The following is a 24,220-nucleotide window of genomic DNA, read 5'->3' as shown; positions in this document are numbered from 1 at the left end:
AGTGACTGCAATATCACACAGCGCCCTCTGTTGGTTGTATGAAAGAATAACAGTGATGTCAATATCACACAGCACCCTCTGCACATGGTAGTGGGACAGTGGGACAATGCACACAGTAATCAGTTTGGCAATTCTCTGTCACCATCAAATTTGCAAAGAAGTCCGGTTGATCGCTGGGGGGGGGGGTCGCTTTGGCGGAATGTGCGCTGCTGGGAGACAGGGCTGTAGTTGTGTCTAGGCTTATACTAGAGTCAATACGTTTTCCCAGTTTTCGTAGGTAAAATTAGGTACCTCGGCTTATACTCGGTCGGCTTATACTTGAGTATATACGGTACTTTCTGTCTTGCTTCAAAAGGACAAACATCTCATTCTGATCCTACATATAGGGCCACAAGATAATGACATGCCATCTTATTCATCCTGACCTCTGTGTTCCTTGTTATCACTAACCCCTGCCATATGTTCAATTCTAAAATGTACAGTGATGCACTAATAATATTGCAATTGAAAATGGTTCACATTAGAATACAATCCTGCACGGAGGAGAAAGCGGCTTCTTGAACAAAAATGCAGGCAGAAGAAGAAAACTCAAAGTGTCAGATTTTTACATTATCTTTTAATAAGTTTGTACTCATGGTTACCAGCCATAGTCATAACAAAAGTTATTCATAATAAAATGTATCTAAAATAACATTTTTTGTTTTCTATTTGAAAAGGAGCTGTGTTTCTATGTTAGAAATAAATAGTTAGCGATATTTTGAAAATACTTCTGGAGAAGGAGGTCACTGGCAGTGTCAGTGGGCACGGCCCGACTCTTGACCTCCACGCTCTGCGTGTGGCACATGGGCAGCTCCCAGGACTGAAGCGCTAGTCTACTAGTAAGCAAGGAAGGAGAGATATGGGCTGATCAGGCCTGCATGATATGGTTGGATACAGTTGGAGGGCGGTCACATATACAGGGGGTATACATCTGCAAGATTAGTGTTATGAGCAGGACATAGGGCCCCTGTGTGTACTATGTTGGCAATATAGCTGCAGTTATGGAATCCAACGTTTCTTTTCTTGTGTCCAAAGAAAAGCCCCTAACAAACTCTCCTGACTTTTTCAGATGCCTTTCACATTGCCCGGTGTGCTTTTGTGAGCAACCCTGTCCTGTCCAATCATACATTTGTCTCTGAGTGTATCAGCCTTCAACTAGCTTAGTGTGGTAGCCGAGCTTCTGGCTTCATTGCGCTTTGCTTTCCCCTCTAACTGCACATACTGAGAGATCTGACCTCTCTCCTACTCACCTTAGTACAGCTCTTTACTATAACAGAGACCAGCACAAAGTACAAGAATTAATAGACCTGAATAGTGTCTGTTCGGGATCCTCCCACATGCAACTTTGCCTCAGTCATCTCATACAGAGAGAACAAGCTCCTTTCCCAATGTGATCGCGTAGCCGTGCTTCGGTGTGTTTGGATAAGTTAAAGGGTACAATAGCTTAAACAAGTATTAGAACATGGTGGGAGAAAGATGTAGTGACAGCCTCATGGAGAGTGTGATGGGAAGTGGCAGTTAGTGCTTCTGCCAGGCTGAGGACATGGGTTTGAGCCTCCGGTTCCAAGGAAGGTGTCAGGGACACAAGATCAGATGGTCGATGTCTTGTCTGTTCCCTCTGTAAATTAGAAAGTGGAAGTTATAAAATTTCCTAGTGCATATTACAAACACATACCCAGCCCTAGCACATAAAAGGGTTAGTAACAGGGTGAGAATTCTATGTATTTACTAAGGATGCACCAAATCCACTATTTTGGATTTGGCCGAATCCCGGAATCCTTCGTAAAAGTTACAGCTGAATACCGAACCCTGATTTCCATATGCAAATTAAGGATGGGAAGGGGGAAACTTTATTACTTCCGTGTTTTGTGACAAAAAGTCACTTGATTTCCCTTCCCGGCCCTAATTTGCATATGCAAATTAGGATTCGGTTCGGCCATAAGGATTTGGCGGCATCTAAATCCCAAACTGAATCCTGGATTTAGTGCATCCCTAGTATTTACAAATAATGTTCTTTTTTTACCAGGGAAACTGAGCTACTCCATGTTTCCAACATCTTGCAAGGTAGCAAATAGGACTAAGTGGCGTGAAAACACCTTGACGTCAAATAAGTACAAGTACAGTTATGTGTAGATTACAGGAAGGAATCAGCATGTTGAAACAAGGCTGACTGTTCCTCAACTTATCAGCGTTTCTAAGGGTAAGACTTAACGGACGATTTTGGAGCGATCAGACGTGCTGCGCAAAAACGTCGGCGTCCCGTCAGATGCGACAGAAATAAGTTAAGTAATGGAAATGTCGGATGATCCGACGCAACACGACTGTCTGATGCAGACGTTGCACGATGCATCTGACAGTCGCGTCGCATCAATGCTGTGACACCATCCGACAATGCATTCACTTACCTTATTTCCGTCGAATCCGAATTGACATCTGCGTTTTTGCGCAGCGTGTCGGATTGCTCCAAATACTTCCTGCTCTACAAATATGGCAGCACCCTCAGAGAAACATGGGGGATCAGACAGGTAATGTAAAAGCATTGGGCAAATACAATGTTATGATAGCTGTAAAAAAAATCATTTCTGGTGATCTCTATTTAAAAATGTGTAGTAAAATCAGATTATTTAGCATTACCTTCCAAAGCATGCTCTGTCATACTCAGACACAAAGACTCCAACCGAGGGTTAATCTCTAAATCAGCCCCAGGCACCTGGCAATCTGCAGAAAAAACATTCAGGCATTAACTATGAGAAATGAATGATTCAATATGTGAGACATGGAAAACTATTCTTATTTTTTATTACTATCTGGAGTCAAGTACTAAAACACAACTGAATCTTACCGGGAGGAAACTTTAAAATACTCTGGGGGGAAGTGTGTACTGGTAACGAATGTGTGCGTTGCACAGAGCTGTGACTTGGGCACGGCATACTGTTACTGCCACCAGGATTGGCAAACCACAGGTTCTACAGGAATACAAAGCAAGAGTAAAAAAAAAAAATCCTTTAAAGCAATGTTTTCAGTTAATCCCAAGTGATCATCACATCAAGGTGTTTTTTTTTTTTTTTGATTCAGCCCTTTATCTCACCTGCCGACCCTGGCTTGCAGTGCTCGGGCTGGTAAGTGCGTGCCGTGGAGAGACCCCTCCAATTGACCCAGGACTCAGAACATTAATACGGGAAGGTGGCACTGCCCTAGGAGGCATCTGAAATGGACGCTGTCCTCTCCGCACTATGGAAGACCCCACAGATCCAGCTATAGGGAGCGAGTTGGATGCAAATGCCCAGCTGCAGAATGAAAATGTTACGGTATTAGTCTGATTGCCCCATTGTATCCTTTTTGCTCTCAAACACACACACACTTTTTTCTAGCCTTAAAGGTGGCCATAGATGTAACCATTCCGATCTTTCCAGGAAAGAGCTTTTTATTTTTCAATAGACACGTGTAGAGCTGAATCGTCAGATAAACAGGTAGAAACAATAGAATTCTACCTGTATGACGATTCAGCACTAATGATGGGCGATGTTTGGGTGCCTTCAAAAGCACACAATGGACGAGCCAACTGATATCAAAATCTTCTAACGATATCAGTCAGCTTGTCTCCCATCATACACACACCGAATATCGTACAAATATTAGTTTCGTACGATATTATCGGTGCATCTATGGCCACCTTTACTCTATGAACACAATGCCCTCTTTACCCAACTTGAATACACAAACACACGACTTCCTGTTACTATATACTACCTTTTCATATTCCATTATCTGTATCATAATACAATGCTCACATTCCCTAGCCTTTACCCATACATATACAAAGACCACCTTATCTAACCTGTTTACTTACATGCAAACACAGTGCACTTCTCATGAAAGAGCTGTACACAATGCTTAAAAGGATACAGATCTTTTATATTCAACTTTGAAATCTGACATGGGGCTAGACATTGTCAGTTTCCCAGCTGCCCCCAGGCATGTGACTTGTGCTCTGATAAACTTTAGTCACTCTTTACTGCTGTACTGCAAGCTGGAGTGATCACCCCCCTCCCTTTCCCCCCCAGCAGCCAAAAAACAGAACAATGGGAAGGTAACCAAATAGAAGCTCCCTAACACAAGATAACAGCTCTATAGATCTAAATACAACACTCAATAGTAAAAGCCAAGTCCCACTGAGACTGATTCAGCTACATTAAGTAGGAGAAATAGCAGCCTGCCAGAAAGTAGTTCCATCCTTGTGCAGGCACAAGTCACATGACTGGGGGCAGCTGGGAAATTGACAATATGTTAAGCCTCATGTCAGATCTCAAAATTGAATATAAAAAAATCTGTTTGCTCTTTTGAGAATTGTATTTCAGTGCAGAAGTCTGCTGAGTAGCACTATTAACTGATGTGTTTTGAAAACAACATGTTTTCCCATGACAGTATCCCTTTAATCTTCCCAACCTGCATCCTAGTATAGACCAATGGCCCATTTCCTACCTTCCCTTCATTGGATATTTACATACACGCACATAACCTGGCAGGATAATATCTCTGCCCTGGATGGGAAAATTTAGAGTAATAAAATTCCTGATATGAAGGTTTTGCTTTGGGCCAAATTATACCTATTTTCTGTTTATAACATTTACCTCACTCCCCACTGCCCAGCACATCTGGCTTGACTGTATGTTGGTATTACTGGGCCCTTTTTAGTTATAGTGTACTTTCCTTTAAACAGCTATACTGGTATGTTTGTATAAATATTTCACATCGGACCAAGTCTGCCCATTACATACACAAAGCTAGACTACTCTCCTGCTACTCTTTTTTTTTTTTGCCCAGAGTTACGTCTGCAAAGGATGCAACTTTTGTGCAAGATAATAAATCCCATTACCTATCTGCAACCTTTTCTTACCTGTGCCCCTACTCACACACACTGCCCACCTGCACCCCTTCTGTTGTCTGTACCCCTGCATTTCCAGCAGTGCTTTTCTGGGAATCATCCGGAGTAGTTTCAAAACTTGCTGCTTCCAAGACATCAGCCTCTTCTTTTGGGTTTCTGTGAATGCCTTTTACAACAAGACAAATGCAGGGTTAAGGTCATGTGGCATGAGACAAAATCTAGGAACTTTTTGCATGATCCTGTTTCTCTCCAGCTTTTTCTACATTTAAATGTGGATCATGGGTAAAAAAGGTTTGGGACTCCTGGTATATACCCGTGGTCAAATTACATATGTAGGCCATTTTGTAAGCAAAACTACTGCAGTAATCAGTGAGTTTAAAAATCTATACTGTATATTTGCAAATGTTAATGCTCATTTACAATTATTGTATAACCTCTAAAACATAGAAACAAAGAAGGTAGTAATTTATACATGTGCCTCTTCCACTTGGCTATGAAACAGTGTTTTGCAAGGTCACTGACCCTAATTACTTTAGTAGGCCTTAGGGCCCTTACAGACGAGCGTTTTTACCTGCGCTCCGGTTTCATACGTTCAGCCGCAGGGGAGCGCAGGAGTAGATGCATTGAATTATTTTTAATGTGGCTGTACTCACACAGGCGGTTGTAAGCACCAAACGCAGGTAAAATACAACATGCTGCGTCCCAACCTGCGTTCGGCGCTTACATGCATCTGTGTGAGTACAGCCACATTGAAAAGAATTCAGTGCGTCTACTCCTGCGCTCCCTCAACGCATGAAACTGGAACGCAGGGGAGCGCAGCTAAAAAAGTTCATCTGTAAGAGCCCTTAATGAGGTAGGTAATTGTCTGCGGACAACTGAAGAGCTTAATAAAATCCACAGCACCCAAAAATTTGGACTGCCACTCAACAATGGGCTCATCTAAGCAGAGCGAGGATCTAAATATGAAGATAATAGATACCTACAATGCAATGGAACGCTTTGAAAAGGGGTGCCCAAAGTTTTGCTTTCAATGATATCCATGAGATTTCAAATAAAATGTCCCATAAAATATACAGCACATTATTGATTTATTTATTGAGTAGTGATAACATAAAAAGCACCAATTTGTTAAGAACAAACATTAGAGCAGGACATAACCTACTACATATATACATCAAAATGCACTGCCCACAGCCACGGTCTTACCTCATGTGAAATGCACTTTTCTAAAAGCTGCAGGTAACAAGTGATGTTGTCTTCATCTGGTCGTGACACCAGTAGCTGTGTGCAAACTATGCAGAGAAAAACAAAAAACATACAGGTTAGAAAATGGTTAAAAGGCCCATGTCAGAAACATGAAATGTTACCTTGAAACAACAGATATCCTCTTTCTCCCGGCCTCTCATGGAAGGATGCCTGGTGCTCATTAGAGATGTCGGCACCTCTCCCACTTGTACGGCAAACAATATACTAATCCCACAAGGCTATTTAAGTGGGGTGAAACCCCTGCACTTTTATTTAAGTCAAATGTAACGATTTGGGGGCAGGCCCCTTCATCAGACATGCACAACTGCATTTTAATGAGCAGTATTTAGCCCAAAAAATTAACTTAATAGTGCTGCTCCAGCAGAATTTTGCACTGAAATCCTCTCTCTCAAAAGAGCAAACAGATTTTTTTTTATCTTTAATTTAGAAATCTGACATGGGGCTAGACATGTGGTCAGTTTCACAGCTGCCCCCAGTCATGTGACTTGTGCTCTGATAAACTTCAGTCACTCTTTACTGCTGTACTGCAAGTTGGAGTGATGTCAACCCCTCCCTTTCCCACTTCCCCCCAGCAGCCTAACAACAGAACAATGGGAAGGTAACCAGATTGCAGCTCCCTAACACAAGATAACAGCTGCCTGGTAGATCTAAGAACAGCACTCAATAGTAAAATCCAAGTCCCACTGCGACACATGACGAGGCAAAATGACCTGAGATGGCGCCTACACACCAATATTATAACTAAAAAAACCAACACTTGCTGGTTCAGGAATGACATTTTATATTGTAGAGTGAATTATTTGCAGTGTAAATTTAGAAATAAAAACTACATTATAAAAATCATGACAGAATTCATTTAGATAAAAGTGCAGGGGTTTGACTAGACTTAAATAGCCTTGTATGCTTGGTATATTGTATGCAGAAACATGAAATGGCCATAATGGATAGCCTATAGCTCCTCACCTTTTCCAAGCACTCTGGTAAGCTGCCCTGGGAGGTCTCCCTCTGCTATAGGTGGAACTGCTGGCTCAGAATCACAGGCTGGGGTGCTCTGTTGTTGGAAACAATCTGCTGTGAGTCCAGGCGGAGGTTCATTCTCATCTGATCCTTTACAGCTTAGATCTTGGTTTGGTCTCTGTGCTGGAGGCTGCTCACTGCCAGTAACATCCATCTGATTAGGACGGTAGTATTTAATGGGCGTGATGACAATCTGCTGCAACTCCTGAAGAGCATTACGCACATTGCCGCCTTCTAAAATATCCTAATTGAAATCAATAAAATGAAATCAATAGAGAGAACGTGAGAGCGAGAGATTCGTATATTAAAAGTAGTGAAAAAAAAATAATGATATCTGGGTAATAAAAATACCAACAGTAGTGGTTCACCTTTTCAAACTCTAAGTATGTTATAGAATGGCCTATTCTAAGAACATTTTCAGTAGCTTGCCATTATTTTTTTTTTTATATAGTTTTAAAATTATTTGTGTTTTTCTTCTGATACTTTCTAGCTTTCAAATGGGGGTCACTGACCCCATCTAAAAAAAACCAAATGATCTGTAAGGTTATAAATGTATTGTTATCGACACCTTTTATTACTCATCTGTATATTCAGGCCTCTTTTCACATTACAGTCTCAAATGAACGCATGGTTGCTAAATAACTACAAATAACAAAAAAATGAAAACCAATTGCAAATTGTCTCAAAATAGCACTCTCTACATCATACTAAAAGTTAACTCAAAGGTAAACTACTGCTTGAAGTCAACCAAACACACTTCCTTACCTTTTCTAAGGATTTGAGAACACTTGGTCTCTCCCGGAGCTTTTGTATACTCAAGGCGATTTTATGTCTTGCCCCTTTGGTGACATTCTGCTTGGGACAAGAACGTGAGAAAGGAAATCTTACATTATATTTAAGAACTAAACAAGTTTTAATTATTTGCTTATACAGTCATATGAAAAAGTTTTGGAACCTCTCTTAATTCTTTGGAGTTTTGTTTATCATTGGCTGAGCTTTCAGCAACTTCCTTTTAATAAATAACATGTCTTATGGAAATAGTAGTATTTCAGCAGTGAAAAAGTTTATAACAGAAAATATGTACTATGCATCATAACAAAATTAGACAGTTGCATAAATTTTGGCACCCCAACAGAGATATTACATCAATACTTAGTTGAGCCTTTTGCAAATGTAACAGCCTCTAGACGCCTCCTATAGCCTTTGACGAGTGTCTGGATTCTGGATGTTGGTATTTTTGACATTTTCGTCCATACAAAATCTCTCCAGTTCAGTTAAATTTGATGGCTGCCGAGCATGGACAGTCTGCTTCAAATTATCCCATAGATTTTCCATGATATTCAAGTTGGGGGACTGTGACGGCCATTCCAGAATATTGTACTTCTCCCTCTGCATTAATGCCTTTGTAGATTTCAAATTGTGTTTAGGGTCATTGTCTTGTTGGAATATCCAACCCCTGCGTAACTTCAACTTTGTGACTGATGCTTGAACATTATCCTGAAGAATTTGTTGATATTGGGTTGAATTCATCTGACCATCGACTTTAACAAAGGCCCCAGTCCCTGAACTAGCCACACAGCCCCACAGCATGATGGAACCTTCACCAAATTTGACAGTAGCAGGTGTTTTTCTTGGAATGCGGTGTTCTTTTTCTTCCGCCATGCAAAGCGCTTTTTGTTATGACCAAATAACAATTTTTGTCTCATCAGTCCACAGCACTTTGTTCCAAAATGACTGACTTCACTAAAGCTGAGCTTCTGCATACAACAAACGACTCTGTGGCGTCGGTGCAGAAAGGGCTTCTTTCTCATCCCCCTGCCATACAGATGTTCTTTGTGCAAATTGTGCTGAATTGTAGAACGATGTACAGATACACCATCTGCAGCAAGATGTTCTTGAAGGTCTTTGGAGGTGATCTTTGGGTTGTCTGTAACCATTCTCACAATCCTCCCCATATGCCGCTCCTGTATTTTTCTTGGCCTGCCAGACCTGAGTTTTACAGCAACTGTGTCTGTGGCCTTCCATTTCCTGATTACATTCCTTACAGTTGAAACTGACAGTTTAAACCTCTGAGATAGCTTTTTGTAGCCTTCCCCTAAACCATGATACTGAATAATCTTTGTTTTCAGATCTTTTCAGAGTTGCTTTGAGGATTCCATGCTGTCACTCTTAAGAGGAGAATTAAACAGAAGCACAACTTGCAATTGGCCACCTTATAGCTTTTCTCATGATTGGAGACACTGGTCTATGAATTTCAAGGCTTAACAAGCTAATCCAACCAATTCGGTGTTGCCAGTAATCAGTATTGAGCAGTTACATGCATTCAAATTAGCAAAATTACAAGGGTACCGAAGTTTTTGCACAGCCAGTTTTTCACATTTGATTTAATTTCATATCACTGTTTTTTTTGTTGTTGAAAGTGGAGCAAATTATTATGCAGGCTGAGAGGGGTGTCCAAACTTTTTCATATGACTGTAAAGAAGTGTGTAACAAGTGCCACCTGCTGGTCAATTTCTGTAAATATACAGTCAAAGACAGTCGGAGATATGCAGCACCTTCAGAAGAAAAGCAGAGAATTATTCTGATCAGGAATGAGATGGCAAAGGGCATCTGAAACTTCTGATCTCCTTTCTGAGTAGACAAAAAAGTGGCAACATTTCGGCCTCGCAGGGCCAGAAACGTTGCCACTTTTTTGTCTACTTGAGCAAATGAGCCAATAAAATCACAACGCTGAAATATCACTATAACCATCAGAGTGCTGCAGTTACTGGATTGTGCATAATATGGTCAGTTTCCCAGCTGCCCACAGTCATGTGACTTGTCCTCTGATAAACTTCAGTCACACTTTACTACTGTACTGCAAGTTGGAGTAAAATCAACTCCTCGCTCCCCCCCAGCAGCCTAACAACAGAACAATGGGAAGGTAACCAGATAGCAGCTCCCTGACACAAGATAACAGCTGCCAGGTAGATTTAGGAACAGCACTCAAAAGTAAAAGTCCATGTTCCACTGCAACACATTCAGTTACATTGAGTAGGAGAAACAACAGCCTGTCAGAAAGCAGTTCCATCCTAAAGTGCTGGCTCTTTCTGAAAGCACATGACCAGGCAAAATGACCTGAGATGCACCTACACACCAATATTACAACTAAAAAAAATACACTTCCTGGTTCAGGAATGAAATTTTATATTGTAAAATGAATTATTTGCAGTGTAAACAGTGTAATTTAGAAATAAAAACTACCTCATAAAAATGATGACAGAATCCCTTTAATCCAACTGAAATGTTGTGGAAAGGCCTAAAGTGAGAGGTTCATGTGAAGAAACCCACCAACATCAAAGAGCTGAAGCTGTTCTGTATGAAGGTATGGGCTAAAATTCTTCCTAGTCGATGTGCAGGAATGATCAACAGTTACTGCAAACGTTTAGTTGCGGTTATTGCTGCACAAGGGGGTCACACCAAATACTGAGCGAAAGTAAGTGAACGATTCACAATTTTTTCAAATGATACGTTAATGGAACATAAATATTTTAAAGTAGTTAAACTTTGTTTTACTAGGTTTTCTTCATGTTTTAGGTCACATTCATATAAAAATATATACAATTTTATAGGGATCACAAACTTTCAGGCACCAGTGTATATAGTCACCTGTTACATATATTTAAATGTGCAGGGTTCGCAGATTACCCAGTACATCGTACTATGGTTTGCCCTAGAGTATAGAAATACATAAAACTGTTTTTAAGGCCGGCCAATAAAAATGTTCCTCTCACCTGGGATTCAAGATGGTGCTCTGTCAGCGTCATCATCTCTTCGTAGCTCATATGAGAAAACAACGAAGCATATTTGTGCAACCGTAAACTCTTCAACCAGGTGGGTACATCTAGGACGAAAAGAGATATGGATGAAGGCTGAATGTTTTGAATAACAAGAAATCAAAAATACTCTATACCTAGGCTCAATCCTGGGGCTACTGCCGCCTGCGACTATATATACATAGTAACATTATCTGATGAACATTTTGGTGTTGAGATAGACAATAGGTTTTTGTATGAGCCTATCAACCAGACATATTGGTTTTATGCTATTAAGGGGTTATTTATTAAGCTCCAAATACCCAAAATCCGATAAAATTCGGATTTTTCAGACCTTGAAAAAAAAGAAAAATTAAATTTTTCGGGATTTATTAAAGTCTGATGGTATGAAAAACTACGAATCCGTAGACCCAGCATCTCAAAGCTCTCGGGGTCCTGTATTAGTCATTGGGGAAGGTCCCAGTGTCTGCACTGCTGTCAGTACAGATATCCGATGATTTCAGGGATTTTGGGCCAAAAAAATCTGTGGTTCTTGTGGAAAAGTCTGAAAACAAAGACTTTTTGTGGGCAAACTTTGGACCTTTGCCTGAAAAGTCTTCGTTTTCTGACTTTTCCGCAAAAACCACTGATTTTTTTGAATGATAAATAAGGTCCATTCAGGAATTCGGATTTTTATCTTAGAAATACTGCGATAAATTCGAAGCTTGATAAATAACCCCCTAAGTGTTAAGCTAACTGAACTCAAGACACTGCTGCTTTTTTTATTTTTAAACTTTCATTTGTGTATGCTGAAGGATAACACTGGTACGTGAATGTTTTGACTTCGAGAACAGGGGAAAGCTATAGAAAAAAAAAAATAAAACATCAAATTTCAGATCATTAAAAAGATTTAGTTTAGATTTTCTGTTTTAAAATGACCACGCACAAATTCTTTGTTAAAACGTAAAGAGTAAAAGAAGATTGAAGCAAAGAATAAAAAAAAATAACCCCAGCTCAAGCCTGTGTGATGTGTCCATACAGGCACGAAACTTTTATAAATTACTACTTTGAAATAGTTAAACGAGGTCTACACATTTTGGCATGATGTAGCAGTATGTAGTGTATTTCTACAATCAAACATACTTTAGAAGACCAGACTAGACCTAAATGAGTTAAAGCCATTTTGTTAAGAACAAATTTTTAACCCGTATAAAAACAATGGGCAGGCAGTTATGTAGGTACAATGAGTGGTGCAAAGTACAAGCAAGCAAAAGGTTCCGTTGGGCAAGAATAAAGATGTAAATGCATCCGTTTGTCAATATAAGTTGCAGACTCAACATTTCTTTTACAGTATCACCAAATGAAGGCACCTGTTTCCTGGATTTAGGACACCAGAAATGTCCTCGATCACAAAATAAGATTTAAGGACCTCTCTCAAGGGAGAGCACAAGACACGGAAGCACAGTTTGGTGGAAGATTGCTGTGTCACATGGAGACCGGGTAAACATTGATTTCTATTAATTCATTTTAATTTCTTGATACTATTTCGGTCTAACCTGGTATAAAAACTAAACCCCTGCTGTAAAACCAAAGAGGAAAAGCAGGAACAAACTAGGTATTAACTTATTGGATGTGTCTCATTTAGTCATAGAAAGTATCAAAGAAGTTAACGGTTATTAAAACTATCCTGAGATGTATGCCTGCATTTGCTCAACACTTCTTTATTTTTAAAGGGATTCTGTCATGATTTTTATGATGCCGTTTTTATTTCTAAATTACACGGTTTACACTGCAAATAATTCACTCTACGATATAAAATTTCATTCCTGAAGCAAGCGTTTTTTTTTAGTTGTAATATTAGTGTGTAGGCGCCATTTCAGGTGCTTTCAGAAAGAGCTGTTGGCAGGCTGTTGTTTCTCCTACTCAATATAACTGACTGTGTCGCAGCTGGACCTGGATTTTACTATTGAGTGCTGTCCTTAGATCAATCAGGCAGCTGTTATCTTGTGTGAAGGAGCTGCTATCTGGTTATCTTCCCATTGTTCTGTTGTTAGGCTGCTGGGGGGGGGGGAGAGAGAGGGAGTGATAGCACTCCAACTTGCAGTACAGCAGTAAAGAGTGAGCGAGGTTTATCAGAGCACAAGTCACATGACTGGGGGCAGCTGGAAAACTGACAATATGTCTAGCCCCGTGTCAGATATCAAAATGAAATATAAAAAAAATATGTTTGCTCTTTTAAGAAACTTATTTCAATGCAGAATTCAGCTGGAGCAGCACTATTAACTGAAAAAAAAAATCCCATGACAGTATCCCTTTAAAAGTAAAGATGCACAACAAGATCCTTGGTCTCACTTACCTTTCATACCACTCCCATCCTCTGCGAAAGTGTTGCGTCCAGCGCTTACTTCCTCAGTTTGCTCACTGCCTGATGATGCCACGCTGCTCTGTGGTGACAGAGGAGCAGTGTCTGGGGTGAGGAACACTGACCGACTTCCCACTTCCTCTGACCCCATCCATTCACCAGGTGCCTGCTGAGATGTTGGTATAAGTGACATGGAGCGTTTGAGTGGACTTGGATGTACCTGGCAGGCCAGCACTGCAAAAAAACAGACAGCAGAAAGTGTAGGGTGTGACAGATTTGGAACAAAGCATATCATTTGTGGTCTTAGTCATAAAAACAGAAACGTTAGTAGTTAGACTGTAGTTAGTAGACAGTCAAAATACAAAATAACAGTACAATATCAACCAGAAAACAGACATAACCAAAATAAAATATGATGCTTTAAATCGAAAGTATTTTTGACCGACAAAAGTTTAAAAAGAGCGAAATGTGACAACAATGAGGAGGAAGGGGTCGAAGGAAAGAGTAGGAAAGACAAGATAGCTTAAAGGAACAGTAACACCAAAAAAAAGTGTTTTAAAGGAAAGCCAATACAATGTACTGGTGCCCTGCACTGGTTAAAACTGGTGTGTTTACTAGGGATGCACCGAATCCACTATTTTGGATTCGGCCGAACCCCCAAATCCTTCACGAAGGATTCGGCCGAATACCGAACCGAATCAAAACCTTAATTTGCATATGCAAATTACGGGTGGGAAGGGGAAACATTTTTTACGTCCTTGTTTTGTGACAAAAAGTCAAGCGATTACCCTCTCCGCCCCTAATTTGCATATGCGGATTCGGCTGGACAGAAGGATTTGGCCGAACCCTGCTGAAAAAGGCAGAATTCTGGATTCGGTGCATCCCTAGTGTTTACGTAAGAATATAGTATTTATATAAACAAGCTGCTGTGTAACTATGGGGCAGCCATTCAAGCACAGGATACACAGTAGATAACAGATAAGTACTACTATAGTTTATATAAACAAGCTGCTGTGTAGCCATGGAGGCAGCCATTCAAGCACAGGATACACAGTAGATAACAGATAAATACTACTATAGTTTATATAAACAAGCTGCAGTGTGACCATGGGGAATGTTCATTGCAAAAGTGCTCAGATTGGCGCCCTCACCATTTGCATTCACTTATTTTAAAGGTTTACTTATCCTTAGAAGAGCCCAGATTAACTCTTTATAGACTAGCACTGCAATTATAAAAGGTTTTGATTCATGAAAACCTACTGCAGGCTACTTGAAAACCATTGTATATAAACAGTCTGGCTCTTTGCCTGGAACAGGCTAAACATTTTATTTTCTGAATAGGAAGCACTCATTTTGTCCAAATGATATTCACATGAAAGCATCTCTTCTTAAAGGGGACCTGTCACCATAAAAAAGAATTTCCAAGTTCACGTACATTATACACATAATTTTCGATTTTCTTTTTGTCTTGTAAATCATGATCACATCAAGCAGGCAAGCTTGTTATTAAAGTAACACTAAAAATGTTTGCATTAAAAAATCCATTTCCCCCCCAGTAATAATAGGTCTACCCTGCATAAAGTTTACACTTCCTGTGTACAGCAAAACGGCAATAGGGCGACTCACTCTGCAGCTCTGCATCTTTACCCTAACCTGACTTCTGCCAAAACCGGAAGCTAAGCGTTACAACTGTGACAGCAGCCCATTCTACAACACAGCGTACAAGCCGGATTTTGTGGGAAGTGGCAGCGATCCCCTTTTTTCCCCCCAACTTACCTCGTAGTGGCAGGACTGTGGAACACTGAGCGCTGCCCCAGTGCTCTTTCGCCTGCTAGCAGGCAGGTGATGACAAGCCTGTGGTACCGGAGAAAAATAAGAAGTCGGCACCTCGGCCCCACACAAGCGCCACAACCTCGCCGTTTTGCAGTACACAGGAAGTAGTGTTTTCAAACAGTATTTTTTTTAATAAAGCATTGATTTTAATAAACTTTATGCAGGGTAGACCGATTATTACAGGGGGGGGGAACGGATTTTTTTATACAAAATATTTTAGTGTTACTGTTCCTTTAAGGCAAGCTAAAATCTTGCCAAATCATGCCAAAATCTTTATGCCCAAAAATGGGGCTACAAAATTAAATGTTGGAGACAGAGGGGGAATGTAGGGAGTGCAGTAACATCTTGGAATTGCAGAATGGAAAGTGAAAGTAACTGCCTGTCCTACCTCTATGCCTAAGGCAGGCAATATTTGATTGACAGCTGAGAGTTTTAAACGAGTTTATAACCAGTATGGTTGTTTTAATAAAAAAATTAATTTGGGTTTCATGATTAATTTCAAAAGGACATTTATTATACACATTTTCATGTGTATTTACAAGTACCCTTTAAGTGTAAATAAAAGACTGCTGCAAATTGCCTACCTGTGTTGCTCCCCATATTTTGAATGCCTGATGATACTAAGTTAGAAGAATGAAAGGGCATCAGGCCATTTTCACGTGATGGTTTATCCTGCCAACTGAGGCTCGCCTCCCCCATGCAAGGGTCCACTGGAGGCTGCCATTCATCTGAATCCTGCCGTAGGTGCGCAGAAGGAGTTTCAATTCTTCCATAGCGACTGAAGCCTGCAGAGAATCGTTCTTCCAGATGGTTGAGCCATAAAGCCAGAGAGTTTCGGTCTTCAAGGGTGGTCGCGGGATGAATAAGTGCATAGGACAGTAACTGGCGACTCTCTTCTATGTACAAATTGCTCTCGGTGGTGTAAGCCAGAACTTTCTGCAGCAGTTTCATATACTCACATTTGGCCTCTGTGTTACGGGGCTGCAATAGCGGCAAGTGAGAAAGTAGCAGAGAAATCACTTTCTCTTTGGACTCTTGATGCCACTGGCTTATGAGAGCTATAGAGAGAAAGAATGAATGTGTTTTTATTATTAATTTCTGACTACTAACATGCTAAAATAAAAGATGTTGTATAGAGCTGTGCATAAGAAAAAAAAAAACAACTTAATTATAATCAACGTTCCATATACAGGTATAGGATCCATTATGTGGCATGTTTAAAGGGATACTGTCATGGGGAAAATGTTTTTTTTCAAAATGCATCAATTAATAGAGTTGCTCCAGGAGAATTCTGCACTGAAATCCATTTGTCAAATTTTATTCTGAAATCGGACATGGGGGCTAGACATATTGACAGCTGCCCCAGTCATGTGACTTGTGCTCTGATAAACTTCAATCACTCTTTACTGCTGTACTGCAAGTTGGAGTGATATCAACCCCTCCCCCAGCAGCCTAACAACAGAACAACCAGATCACCAGACAGCTGCCTAGCACAAGATTACAGCTGCCTGGTAGATCTAAGAACAGCACTCAATAGTAAAATCCAGGTCCCACTGCGACACATTCAGTTACAATGAGTAAGAGAAACAACAGCCTGCCAGAAAGCAGTTCCATTCTAAAGTGCTGGCTCTTTCTGAAAGCACATGAGCAGGCAAAATGACCTAAGATGGCGCCTACACACCAACATTGCAACTAAAAAAAAAAATACACTTGCTGGTTAAGGAATGTAAGTTTAAAATGTAGAGTGAATTACTTGCAGTGTAATTTAGTAATAAAAAGGACATCATAAAAACAATGACAGAATCCCTTTAAGGCAAGGGTTAAGGGATCTTTCTATAATTTGGATCACCCACACCGCAAGTCGGCTAAAAATAATTTAAACATTAAATAAATTCAATAAAAAGGTTTTACGACCAATATGGATGCCTGCAGCTTACTTGCCATCAAGTACAAGGTACTTATTACAAAGAGAAAGGAAAGAATTTTTTTAGAATTATTTGCTTAAAATAGACTAAATGGGAGATGGTCTTCCAAAGCTTTCTGGATAAGTGATCCTATACTTGTGCAGTCATTACCAATTTTTGGTGACTTTAAAGTCTCTTTGTCAATCAAATTAGTACTTAAAGCAGCATCTGTTTGTCTCTTACTATTCACTGAACGCTTGGTAGCCTTGGCTGGGACTTTGAGAGCAGATTAATGCTACATTCTTTCAATGGCACATGTAGCCAGGATTAGCAGTCCAAGAATATAAACAGCCAGACATATACTGCTTTCATACTGCTAGCAATGACACAACATTTTACAAGCACTGCGAATTTGTAATTATTATATAGAAAAGTTGCTCAATTACATTGTTTTTCACTATGAAAAACTTAACCACTATAATAATAGCAACCACTCACCACAACTGTAGTAAACAATAGTATAGGAAAAAAACAATATTAGGGATGCACCGAATCCACTATTTTGGTTGTGGTCGAACGCCCTAATCCTTTGTGAAAGATTCGGCCGAATATCGAACCGAATCCTGATTTGCATATGCAAATTAGGGGTGGGAAGGGGAAAACATTTTTTACTTCATTGTTTTGTGACAGTCATGTGATTTCTCCCACCCCTAATTTGCATATGCAAATTAGGATTCAGTTCGGCCGGGCAGAAGGATTCGGCTGAATCCGAAACATGCTGAAAACAGCCGAATCCAGAACCGAATTCTGGATTCGGTGCATCCCTACATAATACAGGTATAAGATCCCTTATCCGGAAACCCGATATCCAGGAAGCTCCGAATTACGGAATGGCTGTCTCCCATAGACTACACAGAAAAAGAAGGAGGGTAGAGAGAAAGTGATAGTCATTCCATCTTTCAAAACATAACAACTGAATATTGCCCCTCTGTATTTTTAACCAGTTAAGAGAAATCAGTTCTCTCTTAGTTCTTGATTCCATAGATAAGGCCTCTGTATAATGAACTCAACAACTGGGAGAAGGGAGTGGGCTGTTTATACAGAGCTTATTATTTTTAGCCACACTCTTCTTACTAATTACAGGGAGAGAGAGGGGTGGGGTATGACAGGTATAAAAACAAAACAATGACCAATTACTGCTTTATAATAGAACGAAGTAAAAGGTATGTTCTGCGACCTTCCAACACTTTTTCCAGTTCAGTTGGTTTCAGATAGTTCACCAGAAATAAAGACTTTTTCCAATTACTTTCTATTTTCTACGTGTGCCTGTTTTTCTAATATTGAAGCGTAGAGTGTCATTTTTCACCTTCTAAAGGAGCTTTGGGAGGGGGGGGGGGGTCGCCGACCCAGTAAACTGTTCTAAATTGATACATTTAATAACTGCTCCTGGTGCCATATTTGCATTGTTAATGTGCAGCTTGATAATGTAGTGGAGCATTCTTCCCTAAAGTATATGCCGAGCTCAGCAATAAACCATGAATGGTGCCAACATGCCTGAAAGGAACTGTTCATTATTAAAATAAAAACTAGGTAAATAGATAGGCTGTGCAAAATAAAAAAATGTTTCTAATATAGTTAGTTAGCCATAAATGTAATATATAAAGGCTGGAGTGACAGAATGTCTAACATAATAGCCAGAACACTACTTCCTGCTTTGCAGCTCTCTTGGTTTCCACTAATCTGTTACTAGGAAGTAACCAATCAGTGACTTGAGGGGAGGCCACATGGATCATAACTGTTGTTTTTGAATCGGAGCTGAATGCGGAGGATCAATTGCAAACTCACTGAACAGTTATGTCCCTTGTGACCCCCCCTTAAAGTCACGGACTAACTCAGAGTTAGAGAGCTGAAAAGCAGTAAGTAGTGTTCTGTTAGACATCCAGTCACTCCAGCCTTTATACATTATGTTTTTGGCTAACTAACTACAGTAGAATTTTTATTTTTTATTTTGTACAGGCTATTTACCTAGTTTTTATTTTTACACTGAGCTGTTCCTTTAACAAACCTACAGATAGTGCAGGTCAGCAATGCAATTGATGCTGCTGTACTCTGGAGAACGTATAGAAAGTCAACAATCAGCATATAGCTTCAATGTGCCTGATGCCATCCTTCCCTACTCAATTATGCACTTTGCCAGGTGCATCCATTTCTACTGAATGTACATGGCGCAGTGTGGCAATGATGTAAACCTGGTTGTGTTCTTACTAGTACAAGTGCAGATAATCCAGATTAGTGATATTGTGAAAAAGTGTGAAGTATAGGGAAACAAAAAACTAGGCTTCTAGAGAAGGTAGAGATAGTGTTGCTTGGTGAGTTAGTAGTGACTGGTAGGGATGAAAATCAGGACTCCTTATAGACCATAAACATATGTGCCAGCCTAAAATGACTGGACAATTTGTGTTGCATGGATATTAAAGGGATACTGTTATGGGATTTTTTAATTTATTTTTTTCAAAAACGCACAAGTTAATAGGCTAGACATATTTCCCAGCTGCCCCCAGTCATGTGACTTGTGCTGTGATAAACTGCAGTCAATCTTTACTGCTGTACTGCATGTCACCCCCCTCCACCCCCCCCATCAGCCTAACACCACCACAATGGGAAGGTAACCAGATAGCAGCTCCCTAACACAAGATAACAGCTGCCTAGTAGATCTAAGAACAACACTCAATAGTAAAATCCAGGTCGCACTGCGACACATTCAGTTACATTGAGTAATAGCAGCTCCCTAACACAAGATAACAGCTGCCTGGTAGATCTAAGAACAGCAATCAATAGTAAAATCCAGCTCTCACTGCGACACATTCAGTTACATTGAGTAATAGCAGCTCCCTAACACAAGATAACAGCTGCCTGGTAGATCTAAGAACAGCACTCAATAGTAAAATCCAGGTCGCACTGCGACACATTCAGTTACATTGATTAGGAAAAACAACAGCCTACCAAAAAGCAGTTCCATCCTAAAGTGCTGGCTCTTTCTGAAAGCACATGACCAGGCAAAATGACCTGAGATTGGGCCTACACACCAATATTACAACTTAAAAAAAAAATACACTTGCTGGTTCAGGAATTTATATTGTAGAGTGAATTATTTGCAGTGTAATTTAATAATAAAAACTACATCATAAAAATCATGAAAGGAAGAATCTCTTACCTGCACTGTTGGCCTCTGTCTCAAGGATGTGTATCTCAGTACAGTCTGATAAAGAGTGCTCCAAACAAAGTTGCAGGAAACGTGCCTGGGTCCTGGTGATCCTCTTAAGTAAAGATAGAAGGGCCACGGTTTGCTCACATTCATTCCAGCCCTTAAACCAGTCAGACAATGTGCTCACCTGATCACGGAATTTCATGTTGTTTGCAGGGAAAATTAGGGAGAAGGTGAGCGAAGGTTCACCTGGGAATAAGGGAAATCTATCACATGGCGTGTAATCCTTTATAGCTGTGGTGCTCCGTTAGGTAAACAAAATAAGATGTCACATGGGTTCAAATTTGTGGTCTACAAAACTCCTCTTCCAATATCACTGTAAGAATACACAGTATCAGTAAAATCACTTATAGGGCTTTAAAAAGAAAATACACACTTCTGTAATGATACAGATGATTATATTATTATGATTAGGATAAAGTTTGGCTATTAATTTATGGGTAAATACGCGATAAGTACTGCACTCTACTATATATCATAATGATGATTAGCAACTTCTTCTGAAGACATCATTTTTTGGTAGAACTGTACAATAAAGGTAACCTACTTCTAATAGTTCCAGATGTATCAAAAACTTTAATTCTAGACAGGCTAAGAACATAATGGAAATTAACCTCAGGTTGCAAGACTAATTTTTTACACAATACGCGAGTCAAACCCCTAAAAAAAACGATGTATGTATACAAATAGGAGCTCTTATATTGTGACTGTTTGATGTACAAACAACAACATATTTGAGGAGTATTTTGGGCTGGTAACCCAGTGATTCCATAACTGTACATGGCACCAACTACTCAGGAACACAAAGTCCCTACTTGTAGATATTATAAGCCTGTCCAAAAATTAGGGACATTTAACGGGGAACACCACACAGAAAATAAGCTTTTTGAAAATTAAACATAATTTTAAGTAGGTATGCACTGAATCTAGGATTCAGTTCGGGATTCGGCCGAATCCTTCTGCCCGGCCGAACCAAATCCAAATTTGCATGTTCAAATTAGGGGCGGGGAGGGAAATCACATGACTTTTTGTGACAAAACAAGGAAGTAAAAAATATTTTACCCTTCCCACCCCTAATTTGCATATGAAAATTAGGATTTGGTTCGGTATTCGGGAAGGATATGGGGGATCGGATTAGTGGATTCGGTGCATCTCTAATTGCAAGCAACTTTGCAATATACATCAATTAAAAAATATGCAGACTTTTCATGATTTTTAATGGTTTGAAACAGATCTATAAGCACAGCCCCCTACTCTCCTGCTGATCTGTCTGACTACTTTGCTGAGCTGGCTGACTACTGTTACTTTGTATCGACAGCCAGCAGTCAGTCTGCATCCTCCAAACCCCACAATTCTCTGCACATGTGATTTCAATAAGGAAAGGAACATCACAGTGCAATGCATTGAGGGTTATGTAGTTCCTGCATGCTGTCTGTAAGCTGTGGAGAAATTGTTACAATGTGTAACATCAGTGTTTAGTCCCTCCTTCCCTGCCAGGATTTCAAATGATGCAGAAAGAGAAGAACTGTTAATCAGCTGGATTTCGGCATAGAAAATGGCATGTATTCATACTTTTTGAAGAAACAGGTAACTGTGATGAGTATATTAGCGGTTTCTGTGTTATGTGGACCTCTTTATCAAATTTTAGTTTGGAAGCCGGAGTTCCCCTTTAAAGGGATACTGTCATGGGAAAAAAAAATTTTTTTCAAAATGAATCAGTTAATAGTGCTGCTCCAGCAGAATTTTGCACTGAAATTCATTTCTCAAAAAAGCAAACAGATTTTTTTATATTCAGTTTTGAAATCTGACATGGGGCTAGACATATTGTCAATTTCCCAGCTGCCCCAAGTCATGTGACTTGTGCTCTGATAAACTTCAATCACTCTTTACTGCTGTACTGCAAGTAGGAGTGATATCACCCCCTCCCTTTTTCCCCCAGCAGCCAAACAAAAGAACAATGGGAAGGTAACCAGATAGCAGCTCCCTAACACAAGATAACAGCTGCCTGGTAGATCTAAGAACAACACTCAATAGTAAAAACCCATGTCCCACTGAGACTCCTTCAGTTACATTGAGAAGGACAAACAGCAGCCTGCCAGAAAGTATTTCTCTCCTAAAGTGCAGGCACAAGTCACATGACCAGGGTCAGCTGGGAAATTGACAAAATGTCTAGCCCCATGTCAGATTTCAAAATTGAAAATAAAAAAATCTGTTTGCTCTTTTGAGAAATGGATTTCAGTGCAGAATTCTGCTGGAGCAGCACTATTAACTGATTCATTTTGAAAAAAGATTTTTTCCCCATGACAGTATACCTTTAACAAAGTTCCCAACAGCTGTAAAATGGAATTACCAGTTAAGATTAAAGAATAGTGCAGTTATGTGACTTATCCATCATGCATCTCCTGCAAATGTAAAAAGTATATGTAGATCATGTATATTTTAAAAGGTTTCTGATGTGACTGCTTGTTGCCCACAGAAAGAAAAATGAGGAATTAGGCTGCAGAGAGTTCAGAATGCCAATTATGCTCACTGGAAGCATCAATGATTACAGGGCTTGGAGGCAGAACCACAAACATTCAAACGTACGGGTTTATACAGCCTTGTACTTGTGTTCAAAAGATGTAAGATAAAGTGAATATAGATTTTTATTTCTCTGCTTGTAGCAACGCCAGCTCCTGAGCCAACAACTTGGGATATAAAGGCTGCCAGCCCAGGGACATGAAGCTTAAAGGATACATATAGGATAAATGAAAAAACCCTAATTTAGCAGCAATTATGAGTAACATATGGTGTTGCTTTTACATGGTGCTAAAAATTAATATTACCTTTAAAAATAGCTCCCTATAGATGTTCTCTAGTCCCTGTCTGTTTCAAATGAGGGGTGGGCGGTCCCTGCCAGAAGCACAGTAGGAGGGGGACAGCCAATCGCAGCCCTGCAGTCACACAAGCTTTAGTTCCCTATCAGGTCCTGCTAGCTGCTGATTGGTTCCTGTCCTACAGCGCAGTGAGCTGAGAGCCACCGGCTCCCCTACACAGCGTGGGAATTCAGGGAACAGTAATTGGAAGAGAAGGGAGGGATTATTAGGGTTTTTGCAGAAATATTCAATAAATCAGCCTAGAAAACTACTTTTTTAAGCACAAGGGTTAAAAGGGATCTTTCTAAATTCTAATTGCTCCCCCACTCATTTGATTATACCGCTGTCTTTTATGTTGATCATATTAATGCGTCAGGTCTCCAGGGAGACTATTGTCCCCACTCTAGCGCCCTATATAGTTGCTGCTATGTTGCTGCGATTACTCGTGTTGCTGCTCGGTAAGTCCGTGCCTAGTACCCCAATACTCTTGTCTTTAGCATTCCATCTCTAATGCTCGTTTTACTATACGCTTGCTCGGTGACAATGGAATCCTACAGAGCACCCCTGCGAGAAGCATTCCGAACACTCCCGAAACCCTATCACATTTCTCACCTCCCGCTCCAATCGTTGCCAGTCTCCCCCGGGGAGCCACACAAGCAACCACAGCCGCCAGCACGTCGCACGTTACGTCCTGCGTAGCCCCTACGCCACCACGTTCAAAGGAGCTACACCCGCCAACGTCGATTGGCTGAGAAAAAAAAAAATTAACTTGAAGCGCGACTGAGCAGTTGTGCCGCGCCCCGGAAGTGCGTCATGATTGGCTAGGTTTATGTAACTGACAGCTTATAGACAATGCGAGAGGAGGGCTTATTAATATTAATGTCCTCACTGGAGGGAACAGAGCAAAAATAACGGACTATCATCAGTAAAGCTAATGAACTCTCTAGCTGATGTTGCTTCATTGTTAGCTGTTCTGAGAGGACGTTATTAAAAACACATT

General features: G+C 40.2%; 1 protein-coding gene across 4 annotated transcripts; it reads right to left on the bottom strand.

Annotated features, from left to right (window-relative positions):
- Window positions 1-596: 596 nt before the first annotated feature.
- Window positions 597-23,985, bottom strand: samd4b.S (sterile alpha motif domain containing 4B S homeolog). 4 transcript variants are annotated; one of them, XM_018232112.2, is made up of 13 exons: window positions 23,833-23,985; window positions 20,315-20,681; window positions 15,781-16,254; window positions 13,358-13,597; window positions 10,981-11,090; window positions 7,973-8,059; window positions 7,154-7,451; window positions 6,131-6,216; window positions 4,966-5,090; window positions 3,128-3,326; window positions 2,882-3,005; window positions 2,674-2,757; window positions 597-1,657 (listed from the first exon to the last, which is right to left on the bottom strand). In XM_018232112.2, exons 2-13 carry the CDS (start codon window positions 20,508-20,510, stop codon window positions 1,629-1,631), a joined length of 2,052 nt encoding a protein of 683 aa, XP_018087601.1. In that variant the 5' UTR covers window positions 20,511-20,681; window positions 23,833-23,985; the 3' UTR covers window positions 597-1,628.
- Window positions 23,986-24,220: the final 235 nt, after the last annotated feature.

This window comes from Xenopus laevis, chromosome 8S (genome assembly GCF_017654675.1).
Source record: "Xenopus laevis strain J_2021 chromosome 8S, Xenopus_laevis_v10.1, whole genome shotgun sequence".
Taxonomy (NCBI): Eukaryota; Metazoa; Chordata; class Amphibia; order Anura; family Pipidae; genus Xenopus; species Xenopus laevis.
This window is presented reverse-complemented; position numbering and strand designations above follow the sequence as displayed.

Bases quoted from the DNA above. Each gene is read 5' to 3' on its own strand.
- samd4b.S (XM_018232112.2), bottom strand. From the start codon at position 20,510: ATGAAATTCCGTGATCAGGTGAGCACATTGTCTGACTGGTTTAAGGGC. The intron at 8,060-10,980 runs GTGAGAGGAACA...TGTCCCAAGCAG, and splicing joins AGCACCATCTTGAATCCCAG to AATGTCACCAAAGGGGCAAG. The intron at 5,091-6,130 runs GTAAGACCGTGG...TTGTTGTAAAAG, and splicing joins AAAAGTGCATTTCACATGAG to GCATTCACAGAAACCCAAAA.